We start from the raw sequence: 23,237 nt of genomic DNA on the forward strand, positions 1-23,237 counted from the left end.
GGATCCAGGGGAAGCATCCCTGGCAGATAGAAACTTAGTGCCTATGTCCTGGGCCCCGCACCCTCCTAGAGATGGGCCTATCAATCACTGAAGAATTTTAAGGACAGATTAGACAATTATCTGTCAGAGACAGTCTATGTTTACTTAATCCTGCCTCAGCATGGGAGGAATGGACCAGATGACCTCTTGAAGTCCCTTCTAGTCCTCTATTCCTGATTTTTGTGATTTTTCCTGCCAGTATTTCAAGGCATTATCTGACTTAACTTTTAAATAGCGCCACTGGTAAACACCACTGTAATTAATGCTATATATGTTATCAGTTATAGACTCCTATTCTTACAGTTTCCCTTCTGGCTGTAAAATCTACTCCAGTCTGAAAGCTAGCACTCTTCATGGTCTCTACTCTCATACGTTATTTATTAGATTTTTAAGACTTAATTATAAAGGAACAAAAAAAGATGTTATTTTCAAAAAATCCTTCAGGGTCTTTCTCCTGGACTCATGCTTCCATTGCATCACCAGGTGTGCAAAATTTAAAGCTCTTAGACACTGAGGCATCCACAGGAGTCTTATGGGCATCTCGCAGTTAGTGCTTTAGGCTGCTTCCTGCATCCTAAATTCATTTTCTTCTTGACTGCAGTTGGCAACTAACTCATAAGACCTTGCAGTGCTTTGGTGATCAGGCTTGCGTGTTTTTCTCAAGCTTCACAGCATTCTACATCCTCTGTATCCTTTCTGGGTCAGTTTCCTGATTTGATGGGGTTTTTTTTGCTTTTAAAGCAGTCTTTCTTTTTTGTTAGTGTATTCCTACTTAAGCCAGTGTCCAGTTGCATCAGATGGGTACTTCAGTGAGGAACTGGAACTCTTCTGTCCTCATCTGCATCATGCAAGTTTTCCAGGGATAACTTTAATCATAGATACACTGGGTCTTCAGTTTCTAAACTCCTCATTCTGGACTTCTTAGGAATTCAGGGCCTGATCAAATCCAGCCTAAGATCTATCTAGTTCAGTACCCTGTTACCTGGATAGTGGTCAGTACCAGTGCTTGGTTTGTGTCCTGGCAATGCCTAGGTTACTATAACTCATACTCACCAAATAAGCAGTGTCATCCCTTCTGAAATGCTGCACTTGGCCTGGGTTGAGTATATCTCCCTACTGCAATTCCATCCAGTGCAATGGAGGCTGCTGTCCTGATCTGGATTTTGAAAAAAGCCCAGGGGAACAAATATTAGGGGGGAAGCTAAGAACCGAACCTATGTAAGGGGGTGTGCCTCCAGGAAGGGGAATGGGAATGGGGCAAAAGTGTTCTTCCACTAACCGACACTGACTAATCCTTCCTTCACTACACTGCCAGAATAGACTATCAACCTTGCCCCTTTCTGGTCCATCTTGGAGAATAGGAAAGATGAGTCAGCTGAACAACCTTCAGATCATTATGACCTATTTACAAGGGCAAAGTCTAATGGCAATGAAAATCTTTCATAAAGCAGCCTATAAGAGTATTCTGACTCAAGTGTGCCGACTGGCTTATGAACTTCTTCAATTAAGCATAATGTCTGGAAGAAAGAGGATACCATCTGGCTTTCCTCATATAGCATGGCTGTCCAATAGGTAATATAGTTTCAGCTCTTAATGAGAGTCACTACTGAAATCAGGTTTGTACACCCACCACTAATTCTCTGTAATGCAACTTTGCACCTGGTGGGTTGTGTGCCTGTTCCTCCAGGCAGCGACCTGAATCCCAGGCTATTCATTCCTTCTTCCTACTCCCGCTGCAATCAAAACCATTCTACCCCAAGGTCTTGAAGACCCCTTAGCTCCAAATGTCACCCTCTGACACCTTTCATTCCCACTTGCTCTTTTATTACACATCAAGCTACAGGGGCAGAGAGGAATAGGGCTTCATCTTTGTGCCTGGCTTTCTGATAGCTGTCTGGCTGCTGCAGAGGTATCAGTAGTGGGACTGTGTGCCAGTTCCCATCTTATACCAGCTGTCACAATGAACCAGGTGCCCCCTAGACAACCCATCATTACTGGGGTTCAGTCGACAGCATTTCCTGCTGGATGGTTGGAAATTGATTTAGCTCAAAATATCCTCAATTTTCTCAATTTGTTACACCCTTACTGTTCTGACATTTTTTGTGTGTGTGCTAATATTTTGTGAGAGATTTAAGTAGGTAGGTGTATTTCTTTAGCTAGTGTGAAAAGCCTGAAAATGGCGTGAGATAGAAAATACTATAGTAAATGGCTCCTTTTCATTCCTAATGCATTATGTGCTTGATATGCAGTAATAAAACTAAATGGCTTCTGAATTGCACAGTTGGATACAAGGTGAAATGTTAAAAAGAAAAAAAAATTGTGACAGCTCCTGTCTTCTTTCAAACTATTTCTAGCATTTCCATAATTATCTGTTTTGACAGCCTCCTTGTCAAGGGAGGAAGAAATGTACTTCAGTAAGTAGTAATAAGCATACGGTTTCAATGATTGTTTTGCCCCCAAAAGAGAATAATTACACTGAAACCTACGTTCTGTTTAGTTACCCCAATGCATACCTGTTTTTTCCTTTTATTTGATCATAAATATTATTTATTTCTGAGGTGGTTGATGAAAACTAACTTCAGTCAGAAGGATTAGTTTACACAGAATTCAAATTCCCTTACCAGAATGATATGCAATTTAGAAATATTCTTTATTTGACACTGTTTGAATCACACACTTTATTTTTGCTTCTGTCTCCTTTCATATTCTTCAATTGAGAAGTTTTAAAATGGAAACTGCTCCATGGAGATTCTAGTATAATTCTCTCTGAAAAATGATTGCACTTACACACAAAAAGGGATTTTAGCATATTAGGTTTTTTATTACTGACACCGCAAAAAGCTGCAAAATAGGATTTACAAGTGTTGGGAAATGGTGTGATAAAAGACAGAGGACAAAGAGATCTTTGGAACAATATACTTTTCACTGATGTTGCTCAACATCACTGGAAACCATGGCCAGATTCCGATGCCCTTACTCCATTGTATTGCACCTTACTGCAGGAGTCAGCATGATTTCAACGTCACTAATCGTATGCATGTGCTACTGAACATCTGTAAGGGCTTTGGAATCCGTTCCTACCATAGTATTGAGGCTGAAAAGCACTAATCAAAAAGCAGTGGCCTCTTTCCCTAATAGTCACCAGCTGAGGAGGGGAGGAATGTGTAGAATCTATCCTTTTACATATTCTTTGCTCCTTGATTCCCTTGAATTGTTTCCTCAGTTTGATCATAAATTGGTCTATGAGCTGCACAGAGGAGAACAGGGAGAATAAGGTGCGCCCTTTTACCTCTGTGCTGGCTACCTATATATCCGTTCACAACACAGTAGTCTGCTACTCCCTCTCCTGCACATGTAAGTGGGAGGAACCTTGGCTGAATCCTCTAGTGCACCAGTCAGCACTAGACAGTTGAGGGGGGATGTAAACTGTGTCAAGAAAAGAGTTGGTACAGATTACATCATACATTGAGCAAGGAGAGGATCAGCGATCAATCTGTGACTCAGTCATAGTTTAGTAGCTGCTGTGCTCTTGGAGCACCTCAGCTATGCAGTGTTCTTTATTCAGGACAGAATGCTAGGTGCCAGTGCAGCCCTGAATTATTTTAGTATTCTTACTCCAACAACTTTCTCTTTTATACATGAGCACATTTGGTTCTCTATAAAATTCTACTTACTTTTCTTGTCCTTTCATATGTAAAAATCAAACTTAGTTCCCCCCTCCTCGTATTTCCATGATACCATTATGGTGCTGATAAAGTTATTTCACTTTATAATTTCTATTCATTTCCCCTCCTTAGAATATATTTTTGCCAAGTCTACTGGAAAATAATTTCAACTGATACCATTAAATTCTTTTAATTTAGAAATAGCAATACTGTAGCTCGGTAAAAAAGTCAAATCACTTTGGTCTAAACTGGATTTAAACTACTGTTCCTGCAAGCTATAGAATTAGTACCTATTCTGCTTAGCCCTGAAATGTACCTACAATACATTTAAAACTCTGTACAAGGCTATTATAGATGCATGAGCCTATATAAGCCTGTTAATGTGTTGGTTTAGTACATCCATGTTAAACTTACAATGCCCCTAGACATGATTAATTGCAGTTTTCATGCTGTTATCAGTTCATATCAGGGTATTCGCACACCTCTCATTAAAAGGGTCACAAAAATGACATAAGCACCAATTTCACAGAGTATAACGGAATGCTGACCTTAGTAGAATATTCTGAAAGACATCCTTTCAGTTGTGTTTCCATTGTAGGAGAATTAGCTTCAATTTTACCCTTTTAGAAACAGGTGCTGTTAGAATAATAAAAGAACTAGATCCTTAGCTGCATATGTTTAGAGATTGGGTTAGGTTGTAAATGAAAGTACCACTTCTAAAACAATTACTATTTTAGCTTAATAATTAGTTAATTTGGGGGATTTAAAAATTATTTTGTCTTATGTTCAAAGAACAAAAAAAGCTTTCCACCAAAATCCTCTAGCCAGTGAAGAAGACTGTTATTGTCCCCAAATAAAGAAGATTGTTCAGATCAATTTGTTGCTGAAATAGGCTGGACACACAAGCTCAAAAAAGCATGTCAAAGTAACAAAGCAGTCCATGTTTTAATAATTGTAATTAATCAAAGGGAGTCTTCAGTGAAACTGAATCTGAATAAATCACATTTGACATTGATTTGGCAAATGTTTACTGTTGGTTGGCAGGAATACTTAGAAGGCACATTTTATGCAAAAGCATTACTTGATTAGCCACTGTTTAAACAGATTTCTTAGCAAACCCAGATTTATCTTTCTAACTTTAACTGCTCTTGTGTGTTTGCACTGCACTGACATTGCCCCTCATTTACTGTTTTAGTTACCTCTCCCAGATAAGAATGGTTGGATTAATGTTCAATTGTTGAGCTAGAAGGAATTGCTTGGGTGAGTACATTCGGTGCTGGCTGTTGACCAGAGAGCTCTTTTCTCCCTCCCAGGTTTGAAACATAATAACCGAATGGCCTATTATTTGATCTCCACTGTTTAACCTGTAAAACCAGAAAATGCATTTAATTAACCAATTTGGCAATACTATAAAAGTGTGCACATCAGTTTAGCTTTCATCACATTACTAGATTTTAATTATGGCTTGTCAGGTAAAAACTTTGCCGTTGTGAAATGAATACTAAACTTTATTAATAACATTTCAAAATAGCTTATCTGTGTCCTTTCTGTTCACCAAATGTTATATAAATACATTTCTGCTCAAATGTGCACATGCATTCTTAACAGACTTCAAAATTCAAGTTTTATGGATTCAAAGATTCTAAAGGCAGAAGGGACTGTTCTGATGGCTTAGTCTTACATACCGTATAACATAGGCCATAAAACTTCCCCAAAATAATTCCTAGAACATGGCTTTTAGAAAACTCCAATCTTGATTTAAAATTTGTCAGTGATGGAGAATCCATCATGACCCTTGGTAATTGTTCCATTGATTAATTACTTTCATCATTAAAAATTGATGCCTTATTTCCTGTCTGAATTTGTCTAGCTTCAACTTCCAGCCATTGGATTGTGTTATACATTTCTCTGCTAGACTGAAGATCCTGTTTCTTAAATATTTGTTTTCTATGTAGATAGTTATAAATTCTGATCAAGCCCCCCCTTTAATCTTCTCTTTATTAAGCTAAATAGACTCAAGGAGTTCAATCTATCACATGTTGTCTAATCTTTTAGTCATTCTCATGGCTCTTCTCTCATACCTTCCAATTTATCAGCCTCCTTGAACTGGGAACATCAGAACTGGACACCATATTTCAACAGTGGTCTCACCAGTGCCACATACAGAGGTAGAATAATCTCTACTCCTATTTGAGATTCCTGCTTATGCATCATGTATTGTATTAGCCCTTTTAGCCACTGCATCGCACGAAGTGCATCGCACTGGAAACTCAAGTTCAGCTGATTATCCACCGATGACCCTCAAATCTTTTTCAGAGTCACAGCTTCCAGAATAGAGTACCCCATTCTGTGTGTGTGGCCTACATTCTTAGTTCCTAGATGTATACGTTTACATTTAGCTATATTAAAACCCATATTATTTCCTTGTGCCCAGTTATCAAGCGATCCAGATTGCTCTGTATTAGTGACTGGCCCTCTTTATTGTTTAACACTTCTTCAATTTTTGTGTCCTCTGCAAATTTTATCAGTGATGATTTTATGCTTTCTTACAGGTTCTTGATACAAATATTAAATAGCATAGGACCAAGAATCAATCCCTGTGGGACCCCTGCTCAATGATTCCCTGTTTACAATTACATTTTGAGACCTATCAGTTAGCAAGCTTTTAATCCATTTTATGTGTGCCATGTTAATTTTATATTGTTCTAGTTTTTTAATCAGTGGCATGTGGTACCAAGTCAAATGCCTTACAGAAGTCTAAGTGCATGACATCACCTGTACTATCTTTTATCAACCAAACTTCAAACCTCACAAAAAAAATCGTTAGTTTGAGAGGATCTATTTTCCATAAATCCATGTTATTACCATTAATTATGTTACCATTTTTAATGCTCTAGGAATCAAGTCATATAATAGTTATTCCATCATGTTTGGGATTGATGTCAAACCAACAGACCTATAATTACCCAGGTTGTTGTCCCCTTTGCCCTTTTTAAAATATTGGTACAATATTAGCTTTCTTTCAGTTTTCTGGAACATCCCAATTTTCCAAGATTTACTGAAAATCAAAATCAGTGGTCCAGCAAGGTCCCCTCAGCCAGCTCTTTTAAAACTCTTGGATACAAACTCTCCAATCTTGCTGACATTTAAAAATCTCTGACTTAAGTCACTGCTGTTTATCATCTTCCTGAGATACTAGTGGAATGGCAGAGTGTTATCAGATTGGTATTTGGGAAAAATAGATAATGGTCTGAACAGAATATTTATTGAACACTTCTGTGTTTTCTGCATCATTATTGATAATTCTATCATTTCCATCAAGTAATGGACAAATACCATTGTCAAGATTCTTTTTTTTTTTTTTTTGGTTCCTAATAGACTTTAAAACCTTCCATCCTATTGTTATCACTGCTGGCCATAGATTTCTTCTTATGTCCGTGTGCATCCCTTATCAATTTTCTGCAATTCTGAGCTTCTGATATATATTTGTTACTGTAAAATTCCCATTTCTTACATTTGTTCATATAATTTATTTACCCTATACTGTGTACTTGTTCATAAGCTGAATATTTTTGGTAAAAAAGTGATGCATCAAAGAGCGGGGCTCAGCTTATAAACAGGTCTACACCAAAATTTGATTATTTTAAACTCTATAGCGGGGGTCGGCAATCTATGGCGAACCGCAGCCACAGGGAGCTGAGGGGCTCCATGCCTGCAGACACACCAAGTAAACAAAACGTCCTGACCCGCCAGTGGCTAGCCCTGATGGGCCAGGAGCCGAAGTTTTCCAACCCCTGAAATATAGGGTCGGCATATGAAAGGGTCCTACAGTTTTTGCTGTTTTTACCTATCCATTTGGGGGGGGGTCGTCTTATAAGTGAATGAGCTAATGAACAAGTATATACGGCACATAAAAATGCCTTCATTTCCCGTCTAAACCAGGTTGGTATTTTAACCAATACAGCCTTTTTTTTTTTTTTAATTGTGGGATTCAGGCTTTTTGGGCATCAAGTGAAGTGTTCTTAAACAGTTTCCAATTATCATTCAAATTTTTCAGATTAAATTCAGAATTAAAAAACAAACAAACAACAAAACCCAAACTTTAAATGCCAGGAGACTAAAATGCAAATCTCCTATGAATATGCAGTATCTGAGTAATTCAGACAAAGGGTGTTGCTGTGTCCATATCTCTCTCACTTTTGGCATCCAACAATTGTGCAGCTAATCCTGTATCAGAAGCCAAATCAAGAAGTTGTGTGAATTTGTCAAAATATATAAAGTATTTATGATAATTTTGGATAATCTAGAAAGCTTGCATTTTTTAGATCACCATAAGGTGTCCATTTATTTTTAAATTGCATTTAAGACCAACCCCATGTAAAATCCCAACTGGAATTATTTACAGAAATTAATAAAATTAATCTAAATGTTACAGATATTGGATTGTCAAATTATTTCTTTAAAACTCCACTCCTGCCTGCTAGTCCACATGTGCAATATATCTAGTTTTCTGTATGCTCAGAACAAGGATGGCTTTCATTTTTCCTTCAGGACACTGACAGCCACAGCATGGGAAAACTGGGCCTTGAAGATCCAGACCAAGGCCTTGTACTGGCAATGGAAGTGTATGGGGAGCCAGTGAAGGGATTGGAGTACAAGTGTGATGTACTTATGAGGTACAATTAGAAACCCACAGCTGGCCTGTGCCAGCTGACTCAGGCTTGCAGGGCTTGTGCTAAGGGGCTATTTAATTTCAGTGTAAACGTTTGGGCTTGGGCTGCCACCTGATCTCTGGGACCCTTCCACCTTGCAGAGTCCTAGAGCCTGGACTCCAGCCCAGGCTTGAACGTCTACACTGAAATTAAACAGCCCTTTAGCCTGAAGCCCTGTGAGCCCAAGTCAGCTGGTATGGGCTAGCCCAGGTGTCTAATTGCAGTGTAGACATACCCATGGAGGCCTGTGAAATTCAGGAGATAGACATCCCGTCCCACCAGGGAAATTTTACTATGTTGCTAAACACTTGCGATTTTATTGAGTCTCACAATATACATGGGGGAGGGTTCCTGAAAGCCCCAGCTCCTGGAGTTCAGTAATTTTGTGAGAATTTCAGCTATCATTTTTTTTAAGTTGTCCTGCTTGATAAAAACATTAATCAAGGAAACTCTTGAGACTGAAAAGCCAAAAGGCACAAAACCATCCTCCCCCCAAATTCATTATTTTCTTTTAATCTTACGATTTTGGGCCCTGCCTCATGAATTTTGAACTCCTGATGGGCAATGCTGGAAGAATTGGTTGACACCTGAACATTCTGGAAACCTCCTGGTACTCCACCCCGAACGAGAAGAGCAAGGTAAGACGACAGGAGAGTTTCTCCCATCGACCCAGTGCAATGTAGACACCGCAGTAAGTGGACCTGAGCTATGTTGACTCCAGCTACATTATTCATGTAGCTGGAGCAGTGTAACTTAGGTCGACGTACTGCGGTAGGGTAGACATAGCCTAAGTTTTCAATTCTCTCTAGAAAACCAAGCTACTCCACTGCCAGGCCAAGGTGCCAGTGGTTTGTACAGCAGTCCACTTATTGTCCACTGCATTGACCCTCTAACTCCGTGCTCCTCACTCATGCCCTGCCTGAAAAAATCGCCATAGTTCAGAGACTAGATCTATCAGATTAAGAACACACATGAAAATTTAGAATGTCCGTGACATGAAAAAATTTAAATCCATCTGCCAACACTAAAGATTTTTCCCACTGCAAAAGAGGCAAAACTAGCTTTCTACTAAACAACCACTACTACAGTAGACTTACAAGCAGCAGAACTTTCCACACGATGAATTGGTTAATCAATCAATCATCAGTTTTCAGCATATAACCCAGACGAAGAACCCAAGCTGTAAAACGCATTTATCAAACTTTTAAAAAATGCAAGCTTTCTAGATTATCCAAGTATAGCTGGCTAATGGATTTAGTGCTATATCTCTCTGATACTTATTGGACAGAATTGAGCTTGTCTGTCCCCTAAAGGTCAGAGCACATTATGCTTTAATATTCTTTTATTGAGCTCTCTGCTGAAATGCCCTCTAGCCATGTTTATTTGGGCAGTCAGTAACTAAATTAGGTCATTTTATAAAATATTTCAGTTCAATTCAGTGACAAACTTCCTAAATGAGAAGCTAAGTCACTCTTCTAATCCTGGAGCAACAGTTAAAAATACTTCTCCATACCTGTCACTTCCATACAGTATATAGCACAGTGAATGTTTATCTATAAAACTTTTCCAGTCACAGTGTAAATGCAATCTTTTAATTCCTTAAAGAGTCCAATCCTGTTCTCTTCTGCTGAGGCACAGAGGGTACTGTATGGTGCTGGGGTGCAAAAAGGAGTGGGGGCGGAATTCCATAGGAGTTCCCTGTGCATTAGCCTGCACTGAGGAAGTCAATGTGAATGTGTGCTGTAGGGAGGTAAGGAGGGTTCATGGTTGCTATTCTGATCTACAATCTACTCCTCATGTTGAGAGGGATGAAATCAGCAAGACTGCAAAGGATAGTTTCCTAATGCCTCTTGCAACTACTTGGGCTGGATACTGCAGACAGGATTTGAAACTGAATTGGTAAAAAGCCTGATATCTAAGGAACAGTATATTTTTTGTGAGTTTTAATGATTATTTTCCCCATAAATGAACTATGGGTGTATATATAATATATTAATCATAATTAGTCTTGGAAGGAATCGTTTCTTTTTATAAATTTTAAATTTTCACTTTTTGACTTACTTTTGCACTAATAGGAAATCTTAAACTTGGTAACTAAAACTGTAATGTCGTTAGAAGTTGAGATCTACAGTGTTCAGGAATACAATCATAATACTGTACTTACTATACCAGGGTGGATTTGATTTAAATCAAATTGATTGAAATCATGATTTAAATCACTAGTCAGGAAGACTCAATTTAATCATGGATTTCCACATAAAAGTGCCTTCCTGTTGGTTGGTATAACCTTAATACATATTCTTTACAATGCAGAGATAGATGAAACCCAAACTGGGTCTTTTTACAGCCTGCTGCTGTTACAGGTTTTCCCTTCTAGTGAGAGAATGGTATGGTAGATCTCAAATCAAGGAAGGCTACACTCAGAAAGACTTCTGGAATATGCTGTTCGTACAGTTTCACTTTTGTTTCTACTGCCTGTCCCTTGCTTCTCACGCTTATCTCCAGACTACTTCTCCTTGTCCAGATCTATTCAGCCCCCAATAATTTTCTGTTCATTGAACTTTTTAAAACTTTGCCCTTTTAGAGAGGTAAGGGATTGACTCTGTGTACACAAATTTGCAGAGGGATAGTAGGGTTGAGGTCTGTTATTTCTCGCCTCTATATATTATTTATTTTTAAAAAACATTTTTGTTGTTAACAAGCATGTTATCTCTGGAGACATGAATCCACAGTTTGAGAACTGCAAAACTAAGAATATCTGATGGTATCTTCTGGACTTAGCACTGAGTCCCATTGGGTAGATAAAAAGATAAACCTAAATAATCTATACAGAAGCCCTTGGGTCCCTAATCCATGAACTACTGGATCTCATTTACAAAAATTTTCTTAAACATTACATGAATATATTGTCTCATACTATAGAAATAGAATTTATAATCCCTATTCCATGATGAGATATCTTTGAGCTATAATGTATCTTAATTAAAACTATCTTCAGATATGTGTGTTCCTCAAAAAGCATTTTATCAAAAAAATCCAATTTAAATTTTAAAAAATCCATTTATTTTTTAAAATCTGATTATCTACCCTGTAATATACATATTTCACTTTTGTTATTAACTGAACTCTAGAACTGACAGCAAAAGAGTGCACCAGTTGTTGATAACTTCTATATACAGTATATGTCATGCTTATCATGACACTTTCTGTCTCTGCTTAAGATTATTAATAGTGAGGTTTGTTTGGTCAGCGTTTGAGTGGAGGGGGAAAGAAAAAATTAGTGCCATTTGCTGGCTGAAATTGAATCCTTCAAGTCTAATAATAATTCCTTTCATCTTCGAAACATAACTGATCAGTGCTAACATCCTCCTCTAAAATAAGTTAAATTATCCACATCTCACAGATGGGGAAATTTAGACAGAATGTAAGACACACTTTTCTGATGCTACAAATAGTGTCAGGGTCAGAACTGAAATTAGAACTCAGGATTTACTTCACCCGAAATCTTGTACTCAGACCACCAGCCGGTATCAATGTCTTGAAACACATTCTGAATTCTGTTTGCAAACAGGGAAATGTTCCTTTTCTGTTTTTTGTTTTTGTTTTTTTTAACGTTCAGAACACTATTTAATTTCCAGGTGAACTGCCCCAAGAAAGTGAACAGAATCTGATAAAACACAAGTTACAGATTGATAACACAGCTAGGAGAGGCGGTGAAACGCATTCTAGACTGTCTCTAACGTGCATTAAACAAGGTCTGCCTTTAGCATCTGTGTTTGCTTGTGTTAAATGTTTGAAAACAACCCTTTTAAGACTCAGCCTATTTTTCTGTTTGTGTTACTCACAACACCTTAAATTAAAACTAAACTATTAAAAATACCCAGTTTACTGTCACATATACACTGATGTTTGTATTTTGCATTTCAATACCAACAGTGAAAATCCATGAAGTAAGTTTCCCTTCTGTTTATAGTTCATTTCTCCTTTCTTTTAAGTTATCATTCCTGCAATGTTTTGGTTGCAAATGCTGCAAGTGGAATGTTTGTTTAAAAGTAACTTTCCAGCTGAAACTTTAAAAAATACGGAAACATTTGTATTGGTCTTATGTTTTGTAGAATCTTGTTTATACGAAAATTATACATATTGATTGGACAGTGCCTGTCTTTAAAAAACAAAACAAAACACTTTAGCATCCACGGACAAGATTTTTACAAGAAAACTATCTGTAACATTATCTGCTTGGGCCAGTTTTTCAAATGTGCAAATTTCCACAAAACTCCTGCCTCATGTACTCAAATCAGGAGTTTCTTGCACACACACCTCTGCTAAAAATGTACATATTAGTTGCATAAATTTTATGCATAAATTGAATTAATACAGATTCTTGCATTTTAAAGCGTGCCTCTGAAGTATGTAGCTTGCAAATGATTCATTCTTAGACTTTGCAATATTGATTAATACCAATTAAAAAAAATACAATAGATTATTTCTTTCCTGATTTCTATGGTGAAATCCTGGTGCCAGGCAAAATCAAAACTCCAATTTCACAACAGCCAAGGATAGTGTAGATATCAGAGATTTTTTTATTTTATTTTCCACGTGCCTTTTAGCCAGTAAAAGCTGTTGAAACAATTAACATTAGCGCAGCCTTTAAAACCAAACTACAGTTACAAACCAGTGAATAAAATGGATCCTAAAACATACAGGATTTAGTTAAAACTATTTTCATCTGATCTTGTAAGGCTCATTTCATTAATATCACTTGCAAAGATCTGGGATTAGTAAATGACTGTTTCAAAAACAAAATGGACTAGATCCCTACCTTTTCAGTACCAATTTTAATATCCATTTAACAGACTATAAACACTTCCCAGATACTAAAAGCATATATTTTGATTATTTAAGGGTGAAAGACTTACTCAAGACAAATCTGGAATAAGTCCTTGGAAATCAGTTAAATTATCCTAGATTTACACTAGAGTATGGTAAATGAGAGCGGACTTGGGGGACAATGTAATTTCATTATATCACATCTTGACAATGATGAAGAATCATTACTTTGCTGTTCTAGATAATTTTTATTCCCATTTTAGATAGTGGGGATAATACCATAACAGAAAGCATATCCTGTATTCACGTGCACACGACTGTAATAATCTTTGAGAAAAATATGCCTTGTAAAGTGTCATTTGAAAACTAATAAGTCACTGGTCAATATTATCATTACGAAATACGTGTAGCAACATTATATGAAAAGTTAAGAATTCCTCCTGAATGATATTGGTAGCACATGTTTAAACCCATGCAGCCCCAATTAGGCAGGACTGGTCAAAGCAGCTCTCAAACAAAGGAATGTGTATTTGCCTTAATTTACATATAAGTAGTAAACAAGGTCCTTAAAACAACAAGAGGGATCAAGGCAAATCTGCATTTTAGTAAAGGATAGCATGAAACCTCTTTTACCAGGAGACCCCACATATCCATCTTCATAGCTGGAAGGAACTTTTCTAGGGGTAACCATCTGGAAAATCCATTTAAAAAGGCAACTGAACTAGAAAAGTAAGGGGTAAAAACACCCCAAGTTATTTCTCCCTATCTATCTCTCTCCTTTACCTAAGAAGAAAAAAGAAAAAAACCTTTGGACTCCAAGAGCAGACCCTGACCAGAAACTTGGTCAGCAAAGTTATTGGGAACCTTTGGTAAGAATTTCACCTTGAAGCAAGTGTAGCTTAAGTTTAGCATTTTATCTTTGTTTTTCTTGTAATCATTTCTGACCCTAATGCTTTATACTTGTACTCACTTAAAACCTATCTCCTTGTAGTTTAAATAAACTTGGTTTAGTCTTTAAATAAAACTCATCTAGTGTTGTCAATTGTTTCAGTAACTCCATTTATCATAGCAGACTGTTCTATACTGATCTCCTTAGAGGAGCAACAGAAGTAATATATCTGTACTGTCCAGGAGAGGACTAGACACACATTTGGAGGGGGGGAGAAATTCAGGACTGAGTGTGTGTTGGGGGTCACCTTGTAAGTAGTAACCAAAGGCTGGAAGCCAGAGGATGGCTGGGGTTTGATGACAGGTTCCTAAGGTCAGATTTAGCTGGATCAGGGCTGTGGCTATACACACACATTCAGGCTGCGACCTGCATGCTGGCAGGCTCTTTGTTAGCAGCACAGGTGGGAGCTATAGCAAGAAAGCATTGTAAGACACCTCAAGTAGCAGGGAAGAGGTGACAACACCTCACTGGTCAGGATTGTATCCCAGATTGTCATAACCACGTACTTGACAAAGGTTTTTTAAATGTTTTAAGATCCTTGGGTGGAAATTACTATGAAAAGCATGTAATCTTTCCTGATTTTGCTTTTCAGTCTTTGCTATCTCACACAATCTAAGCATTAGGGAAGTTTTATTACTGATATATACATCATCACCTAATGTGGGATATATCTGAGCAGATAAAGAAAAGGGCAATCAAAACTCACTTCTTCACTATTAAATATTTTTCTTATTTTTGGAGTCTTCTGGGCACTATTTAGTATTTTTCTTATTTTCAGTGTCTTCTGGGCACTATTTCTCCATTTTGCTTTATTTCTACTCATACCTATTTTTTGGAATCTTTCTAATTTTCCTCTCAGCAAGATGGCAAGTATCACTATTAGTGATTGCTGCTGGGCTAATAATTTTTTGTAGAGGTTGTTACCTGAAGCATCTGGTTCATTCTGTCCTGCTCCATTGGCACAGTTTTCTGCCACAACTACATTACCCCCAGGATTATGAAACCAAATCAGATCTGTTTGTTTTTTTTTACAAAGGATTTTAGGTGCTTCCTTTTATCACAGATGTGTGTGATATGCAAATGATAATTTGAAACAACTGTGTGATATAAGGTCTTACATCAGAAAACTGGAAGGTGCAGCAAATTTTGTGTATTTCCACATTCTGATCATAAGTGTATTTAACAAGCCTTCCATTTTGATTCAATATCAGCTTTGAATAGTGCAATTCAGCTCTGCTTTAACAAGGTAAATCAAAATATTGGAGCATTTTTTTAGCTGTGACTAGAATTGCAGTAATACAAAGCAATGGACTTTGACTGTCTATTTTGCAAATGCATATGAAGAGAGAATGTATAAAATTAAGTTGAAGAAAAAAAGATACTGATGGATTTTAGTGATGCTATTTCAGTAGTGTAAATTACATTGATGTCTGCTTTAACTACTTTCCTTCTTGCCTGATGGCTTTTTGCAGGAAATTCTTAAGAATGAAATCTATAGAGAAGAAATAAAACTGAAAATCACAGCTGCTTCTGAAAAGGACAGCCTCCTTCAGACCAAGGAATGTGAGGGACTTGTTGCTGAACCAGTTCAAACTCAAATTAAAGGCCATGCATCATCATCTTACTATGGAAAGAATGAGCCTTCACCAGACCCATCCAGCACTGCAAAAACCTTTCAGCCAGGTTCCTGGATCCCACCAGATAGCAGTAGTTGTAGTAAGTAAACAGTTGTAATGTGAAAAATCTTGCCAGTGAATTGCACAGATAATTGCTCTAACAAGCAACATGACTGAAGAAAACTTTTTTTCATTTACCAACTGTTGTGTGAGAAATAAACTGATATATTAATTTTCATTTGTTTTTACACAGCCAGATCTTAGACATCATTGCATTTAATTATTACTGTGACTAATTAGTATATCTTAGTATAAAACTACTGCTACTTAATTTGTTGTTTGTTTTTTTTAAGAAATTGGTTGTCTTTTGTTGTTCTTGAGTTCATTCTATTTAGTTCATTGAGACAGGAAAATGGCATCATATACTTTCTTTTGACAGGCATTTTTCCTTAAAGGTAACCTATTTTTTTTTAAAATATAACTATAATCTGGTCTTAACATAATGGATTTCACATAGCTTATTTGTAGACATGAAGCTTAGAAATGACTTTTTGCATTATCAAATCTAGATTTGTTGCTTCATCACCATGTATTTCTCTGGAATCCCAAAGAGTTCCTTGCCTATTTTTGCCTTATTATGGTCAATGCTGTTGGCTCTCCTAGGTGATTTTAGGGTCTGTTTAACCTCATTAACATAAAGCACTTCAACAATATAGAGACTATATTCTTCGTTAATTTTAGGGTACTATATTTTGTAACTGCATTAATAGGTGGTAAAATCAAGTGTGTGTCTTGCTGGCCATCTGTAAGTAGTGTAAAGTGCTATATGGAATCAGTCAAATAAGAGCAGAGTGTGAGGCACTCATTTTCCAGGAATTTAAGACCACCTAGGCAAAGTCTACACCAGGGGCCAACAACTTTTCAGAAGTGGTGTGTTGAGCCTTCACTTATTCACTCTAATTTAAGGTTGTGTGCACCAGTAATACATTTTAATGTTTTTAGAAGGTCTCTTTCTATAAGACTATAATATAACTAAACTTATTGAATGTAAAGTAAATAAGGTTTTTAAAATGTTTAAGAAGCTTCATTTTAAATTAAATTGCAGAGCCCCCAGAGTGGTGGCCAGGACCTGGACAGTGTGAGTGCCACAGGTTACCTAACCCTGGTCTACACCAATAAAATTCATATTAGGATAACAGGAAGGGCCAGTAATGGTGTAGCTGCATCAGTGATAGTAAAAGTGTAAAAATTAGTGTAAACAAAGCAGACTCTTTGTCCCTCGTCCCCCCAGTGCTATTAAACCTGCTCTGTACAGGTTGTCCTGACTTGGTGGTAAAAGCATCTGAGCTTTGTGTTAATGAGTTCGCACACCTGATTGCAGTGGAGGGTGCTCTGGCTCAGTCTCCCTAAAAGCTGTGGCATACAGGCCCCAAATTCTGTGCTGAAGGTGTCAGACTTGTAACAGCTTCAACAGCAAAACAAAAAACTATTGAAATATGAAAAATATCAGACAATAGTCCTTTTTTTGATATTCAACTTTGGATAGTGTTAAAATGTCTGTCAACTATGCATTAGCCCAAAATGTTTAATTTGCGATGTGTATTATCCAAACCAAATCCTATTTGCATTACAGAAGTTGTAAGACAGGAAGAGCTGGAGGCTTTGGCTCCTGTGCAAGAGTCATTTAAGGTTTCAGATGCTTGAGAGGCAGCTGAAACTTTTAGCAGCTGAAGAAAAGATGCATCTCTTTTCTTATCCATATACATGGTTTGATACTTCGATCTCTTGCCTTACTGACCCAGCACCCTTTGAAAAGAACCAGCTTCTCTCCATTAGATGTTTCTTAAAATGATCAGTGCTGAGGTTAACACTTACTGTCACTAGTTTTCAGAGTTAGCCCCACCCTTGCGCTGAATGGACCACGTGTTTGTATCCAAAGAACATCACTGGTTTATGTTAATTAAGAGGATTGTAACCATAGATTATGAAGGCAAACATGATTTTTAATTAAGGTTGGATTCTTTTGTTAAATTCTATCAATTTTATGGCCATGGAATTGGAAAGAAATGTAAAGAGCCAGAGCTATATTATTACCCCACTGTACTGCTTCTCGCCCCCACCATCTTCCCAAACAATTTTAGAAATAGTACTTAATGGTATCTGAGGTGGAGACTGACCAGTATGAAAGACTGTATATGATAAAGGGAAAAACTGTGTGTGGTTATTACTACTTGCAAAAGGGAAATAGTATTATACTTCAAAAAAAAAAAACAAACAAAAAACCACATCTTATTTTGATAGGTTATGCCATGGCGTGAGAACAAGCAGAGTGAGTTTGGATCTAGTATCTGCCCTGCAGCTGCTAAAAGAAAAAGCTTAAACTCACAACATTGTTCAGTCATCAAGGTAGACTCTCTTACCCAACCTGATACCAGCTCTCAGCTGCTGCCTGAATTCCCCCTTGCTCCACTCTATCATTTTCAAGTTTATCTTCTAGGCCATAGTTGTCTGACCTGTTTTTGTACCACCTTTCTGTCCATCCCATCTACCACAGGTGTTGGTTTTGATGCTTCTGTTACATTTAGCCTGGCCCCGGCCACCCCCTATCTTGAGCTGCTCTAAGCCACTCCCCTCTCAAGAACCTTTTAACTTTCTTCTCCAGTGTCTACAAGAAGCCTGGCACATTTTAAAATTACTTGCTCCCTGTGCTGAGTTATTCCTAACAAATCATCTTTGTTCCTTTCATCCTTCCCCTGGCTGCACATATCCAAACCTGGGGTGTAGCCTCATCTGGGACTTTCAGTGTTTTAGAGGATTCAGAAATCCACATGTTTACTAACATGTTTTTGCTGTAGTGGGAGGCACCCAACACATGCTGGGATATTAAAATAAAGGAAAGTGGTGGAAACACACATGGGATTTAAAGTGACTGAACAAAAAATTAATATAGGAAATCTTGCAATAATAGACTAAACAAATAACAGGTATTTTCCATGTTTACTTTCTGATTCTATAAATTAACTAGACTATATCTGGCTTTAATCTACGTGCATGTTGAGATCCTACCTTCCATCTCCAACACAAGACAGATGTTCCCAGGCAGAATGCATCAGCTGGTTGACATGCTTCATTTGGAGATGTTAAGAATATGAGTCCTTTACATTTGCCACACAGAGTGAGCTATGTCTACTATAAAAAACAGTGCGTTCATTGGTGACATATACAATAAGTCACACCACTTTTACGAGAGGATTATGCCTAAGATTTAGTTAATTTGGATCATTTTCACTTACCACTGTATGTTGAACCCATTCTCCTTAGAACCCTTTTTTTAAGGAAATATAAACTTAAGTATTGTATAGATAGCACATTCCTTTTCTCTACAGCTGTTACACAGTTTTAGAAGTCGGAATAAAGAAGGAACACATTTTTAAAAAAGTATCAAATTTATTTATGGAGTTAGTTTTGAATCTTTTCCATTTTAAAACTGTATAAATACCAAGGTGTAACCATACTGAAGACTTAATCCAGTAGATCTAACAATTCTCACAATACTTGTCTTGAGCAACACTCTAAGAAAGCCAACTCTTACCTAAGGGCTAGTCTACACTGGCAACGATTAACATGCCTTGCATGTGGCCATGGCACAGCACTCAAGAGAGCTCTCACAGTGCTCTAAAAAAGCCACCTCTATGAGGGGCATGGCTTCCAGCACTGGTGCAGTCTACATTGGTGCTTTACAGCACTGAAACTTGCTGTGCTCAGGGGGTTGTTTTTTCACACCCCGGCACAAGAAAGTTGCAGTGCTGTAAATTGCCAGTGTAGACAAGCCCTAAGATTGATTTAGCAAAACTTCCTGTTTATTTGTATTGGTATTTATCATCTCCTATTCACTTCCTCCTTTCAGTAATATAGAGCATCTGCTTTCATAGGTGTTTATCTTTTACATACTAAGTGAAGAGCTAAGCACAAGAATCCCGTATGACAAACCACAACTCTATTTGCTCTGATTAACAGACATGTTATTGGAACAGGGCCTAAAACTTGATTGCTACTACAGGATCAGACCCATTGGAATTAAAGTAGTAATAAAAATTAAGATTTACTAAAGCATATTAAAACTACAAATTTTTAATTTTTACTATTATTCTTTGGACAGAAAAATCAATTAAATCTGTTAGCCTTAGCTCCAACTTACTTTGCAATGTTTACAGCATTAGAACCACATGAGGCTTTTGTTTCTTTTCATTATGCCATCCTTTCAAAGCTGGTAATATCCAAAGCAGTTTCTCTGCTGCTCCAGAGTTACTGCTGTCATCACCTAAACCTAGAATGATATTTAGTTATTTGCCAAATGGCTGTCTATGCTTCACAAAATGAATGTATTGTAGGCAAGAGTTGTTCACACTGGGATACTGTGAAAATGAAGTAATTTGTCTACTACTTGGTTGTAAAAAGTTTCCTTCTGTGAACTATCCAAAAAAGGCTCAGTAGACTACTGATAGTCCAGGAAGCTGATTTTGAGAGCCACTCATGAAGAATTTAGCTGAGTTAATGTGAAATGCTAACACTGTTCATATAATAAGAAACTCATGAGAATACAAAGCTGATAACCTGCAGAAACAAGGACTGCTATTCCAGGGCCAAGTTGAAACCAGAAAAAAAAAAAATACTATAATGAAGACAAATCAACAGTAGAAAAAAGGCTGTGTAAAAACAACGTGCCTAAGCTGCTAGAAAACCAATGACTGCAGTATTTTTAGAAAGTCAGACATTTTAATTTTTTCTTCCTTAATTTAATATTGACATGTTTGAACAATTCCTAAAGCAGTTCCAATTTAAAAAACCAAGCCTCCACCACCAATGCATTCATTTTAGTGTATGGCATGTAAACATACAAAAGTAAACTCACTGGAAAGTGATATCTGGTTGAAATACACACATCAAATGCCACTGCAAATTAGACTGAGATATCAACACAAATCATTTAAGCAGAACATGAATAATTTCAGGGGTTGAAATGTCAGTTCAAGAAGATTTTTGGAGGAAGACAATACCACACAAAGATACAAGTGTATAAGAATGCTTCAACAAAAGCACTTTTTTGCAAAAGGATAGCATTTTGCCTCACTTAATCCCTCTTTGTTCGTTTGGCTTTTGCAATATTTTCCTGGCGTTTCTGTTTCTTCTTTTGCTCTCGTTCCCTGGCTTCAATCATTTTTGCCAGTTTCCATGATAGCACTGCACTTGCTAGGAACAATGGTGTAAGGGCCAAGATCACAGTGGTAAGAAAGCCATATGGGTCCTTTGCAGCCCATTCCACAACATATTCAGCCCACGCTTTGATATCAAACATCTTTTCAACCATCCAACTGGGGAAACCCTATGTAAAAAATTGAATGATAAAATCTTTTCATTACACAGTCGTAAAAATACTGCAAGTTACCGTGGCTATGCATTGCAGTAGCAAGATCTGTCACCGTTGCACAGTTATTCAGAATGCTTCACATTTATTTAGATAGAGTGTGGGAAGCAGCTATTTCACTCAGCTGTTACGATCGTTCTCCAACACATGCTTTCCACGGTCCACCCATCTCTCACCCCTCCCACTCAGACTAGTAAATAACTGATTGATACCAGGTGGGTTGTTTACGCAGCCAAGTGCGTTTTCTTTTACACTCTTGTCCCAGCCTCGGAGCTGCTGCGACGCCCACCCCCAAGTTAAAAGTCCTGGGCCTCGCGTATCTGCGATCCACGCGGGATTGGTAGCGAGGCGATGCAGGGAACGCGGCTGGGGTTCGGCCGGGGCACTGCAGTGGGAGCCCCGCACTACACCGGGCTAGGGCGGGAGCTGCGGCGAGGGGGCAGCGTGTCCGCCCGGGCTACCCACACCCGGCCCGGAGCGAGCCGCTCACTTCACGAGTCGTTGGGGGCGGGGCCGAGCCCCGCAGCGGGCTGAGGAGCCCAGTGGACGCCCCCTCCTCGTGTGGGGTCCCGCTTCCTCCGACCGCCCCAGCGCTCAGCGGCACCCGAGGGGCGGGGCTGAATGAATCACTGCCCCGTGGCGGGGAAGGGCCGGCAGGGGGCGCCTCCCGCGCGGGAATAGGCGCCCAGCGAGAGGGTCTCTGGGGAGCCCTCGCACTAGAGCTCGCCCAACCCCCAGGGAAGAACTGACCCCTCCTCGCGCTGCCTCGCCTGCTCCAACAGCGGCTCCACAACCAGAAGCCGCGAGCACAGGAGACTCACTGGCCAACCGGAAACAGGAAAAGGAGACAGCGCGGCCCCACCCCCAACGTTACGCCTATGTAGCAATAGAGTCTAGCTCTAGCGCCGGCTAGAGTGTCCCTTCAGCTGGTACTTGTCGGAGCCAGGACTGGAGTGACGTGACGGCGGTTGGCGGCGATGTTTCTGCCATTGCTCTGTGGGGCAGAGCAGTGCGTCCAGGCGGCGCAGGGCACTTCCGGGGCAGCCAGTAGGTAAGCAGCATGCGCGTGGCTGTTCGCGCGGAAGCTGGTTAGAGTCGTTCATCTGTCCGTCCGTTAGTGCACGCGAGGAGCTGGCTCGTGCTCGTCGTCTCTCACGCGTGGGGCTGAATGCGGGGTGGGGGCGGAGACCAGGCTCCCTCAGGGAGACAGAAGGGGGAGGGAGACAGACCCCCCGACACACACACTCTAACATAGTCTGGTAGATAATGAGCGGAGTGGGGGCTGCAGAAATCCTTGGAAAAGCAGAGTCTGCGCTGCTCCTTAGGGCAGATGTTCGTGGTGCGCTTTCAAACTGAGCCCGACAGTGAGAAATACCCCAGTGTCCTAGGTGGGAGTGTAACCCTGGGAGACTAACGGGTAAATCATCAACACCCCCAAGCCAAAGTCCGGTGGACCCCCACCCCACCCTCCGCCCCTCTCTCTGACTTAGAGCAGGAAACAAATTTATTTTCCTAAAGCGCCCTGATCCACTCCCTTTATACACCAACGGGCAGTGTGGTGGGACCTGTCTGCTCATTTTAGAGGTGTTTGTAATTGAACAGCCGGTATTCTGCTCTGTGTAGTGCTTATACCACGCCCACCACTGTAGCCTTCCCGTAGTGCATTAAGCCACGTGACGAACATCTGTGATGCTTTTGTTCTCTCCTCCTCTCCCTTGAGTGCATGCAGTAAAGTCTTGTTTTGGAAATATTTTAAATCTATGTATGCACACGTTGCCATAAATCCAAGAGGTTTCTCTCTCAATTAAAAAAAGGCACAACAGGCCAACTACTGGACCTCCAGGTTAAATTAGTTGAACTTCCTTGTTGTCTTGATGTGGTTCAGAATCCTAACAGTAGTAGTGTATTGTTAAATGCATGTAAAATGGATGCAAAATGTCAACAAGTGGGGAAGGTAAAGTTGCCTGGAACATTTTTGCTATAGGAAAAGCCTACAGTATT

The 23,237-nt window shown here is 39.0% G+C and overlaps 3 protein-coding genes across 8 annotated transcripts in view; 2 read left to right on the plus strand and 1 right to left on the minus strand.

The window, feature by feature from the left end:
* Positions 1–16,524, plus strand: part of NDUFAF2 (NADH:ubiquinone oxidoreductase complex assembly factor 2) — a 132,899-nt gene extending 116,375 nt beyond the window's left edge. For both annotated transcript variants that reach the window (XM_032801156.2, XM_075066971.1), the window contains one exon: positions 15,668–16,524. In XM_032801156.2, coding sequence (XP_032657047.1) covers positions 15,668–15,919 — 252 coding nt within the window. In that variant the 3' untranslated portion in view covers positions 15,920–16,524. The remainder of the gene's footprint in view (positions 1–15,667) is intronic.
* A 2,745-nt stretch (positions 16,525–19,269) lies between these two features.
* Positions 19,270–22,096, minus strand: SMIM15 (small integral membrane protein 15). 2 transcript variants are annotated; one of them, XM_032801191.2, is made up of 2 exons: positions 21,987–22,096; positions 19,270–21,194 (listed from the first exon to the last, which is right to left on the minus strand). In XM_032801191.2, the coding sequence occupies exon 2, from the start codon at positions 21,177–21,179 to the stop codon at positions 20,943–20,945; it is 237 nt and encodes a 78-aa protein (XP_032657082.1). In that variant the 5' UTR covers positions 21,180–21,194; positions 21,987–22,096; the 3' UTR covers positions 19,270–20,942. The 2 variants fall into 2 exon arrangements, with proteins under 2 accessions (XP_032657082.1, XP_032657083.1); XM_032801192.2 differs by lacking the exon at positions 21,987–22,096 and adding an exon at positions 21,413–21,654.
* Positions 22,097–22,110: 14 nt separating this feature from the next.
* Positions 22,111–23,237, plus strand: part of LOC116837045 (THAP domain-containing protein 6-like) — a 34,317-nt gene continuing 33,190 nt past the window's right edge. The window contains exon 1 of one of the 4 annotated variants that reach the window (XM_032801188.2): positions 22,111–22,287. In XM_032801188.2, the coding sequence (XP_032657079.1) occupies positions 22,214–22,287 (74 nt within the window). In that variant the 5' untranslated portion in view covers positions 22,111–22,213. The remainder of the gene's footprint in view (positions 22,288–23,237) is intronic. The other 3 variants (XM_032801186.2, XM_032801185.2, XM_032801184.2) reach the window with 3 other exon arrangements.

Source organism: Chelonoidis abingdonii, chromosome 6 (genome assembly GCF_003597395.2).
Source record: "Chelonoidis abingdonii isolate Lonesome George chromosome 6, CheloAbing_2.0, whole genome shotgun sequence".
NCBI lineage: Eukaryota > Metazoa > Chordata > Testudines > Testudinidae > Chelonoidis > Chelonoidis abingdonii.

What these genes read in the sequence shown, in the direction of transcription:
- SMIM15 (XM_032801191.2), bottom strand. Translation starts at nt 21,179, where the DNA reads ATGGTTGAAAAGATGTTTGATATCAAAGCGTGGGCTGAATATGTTGTG.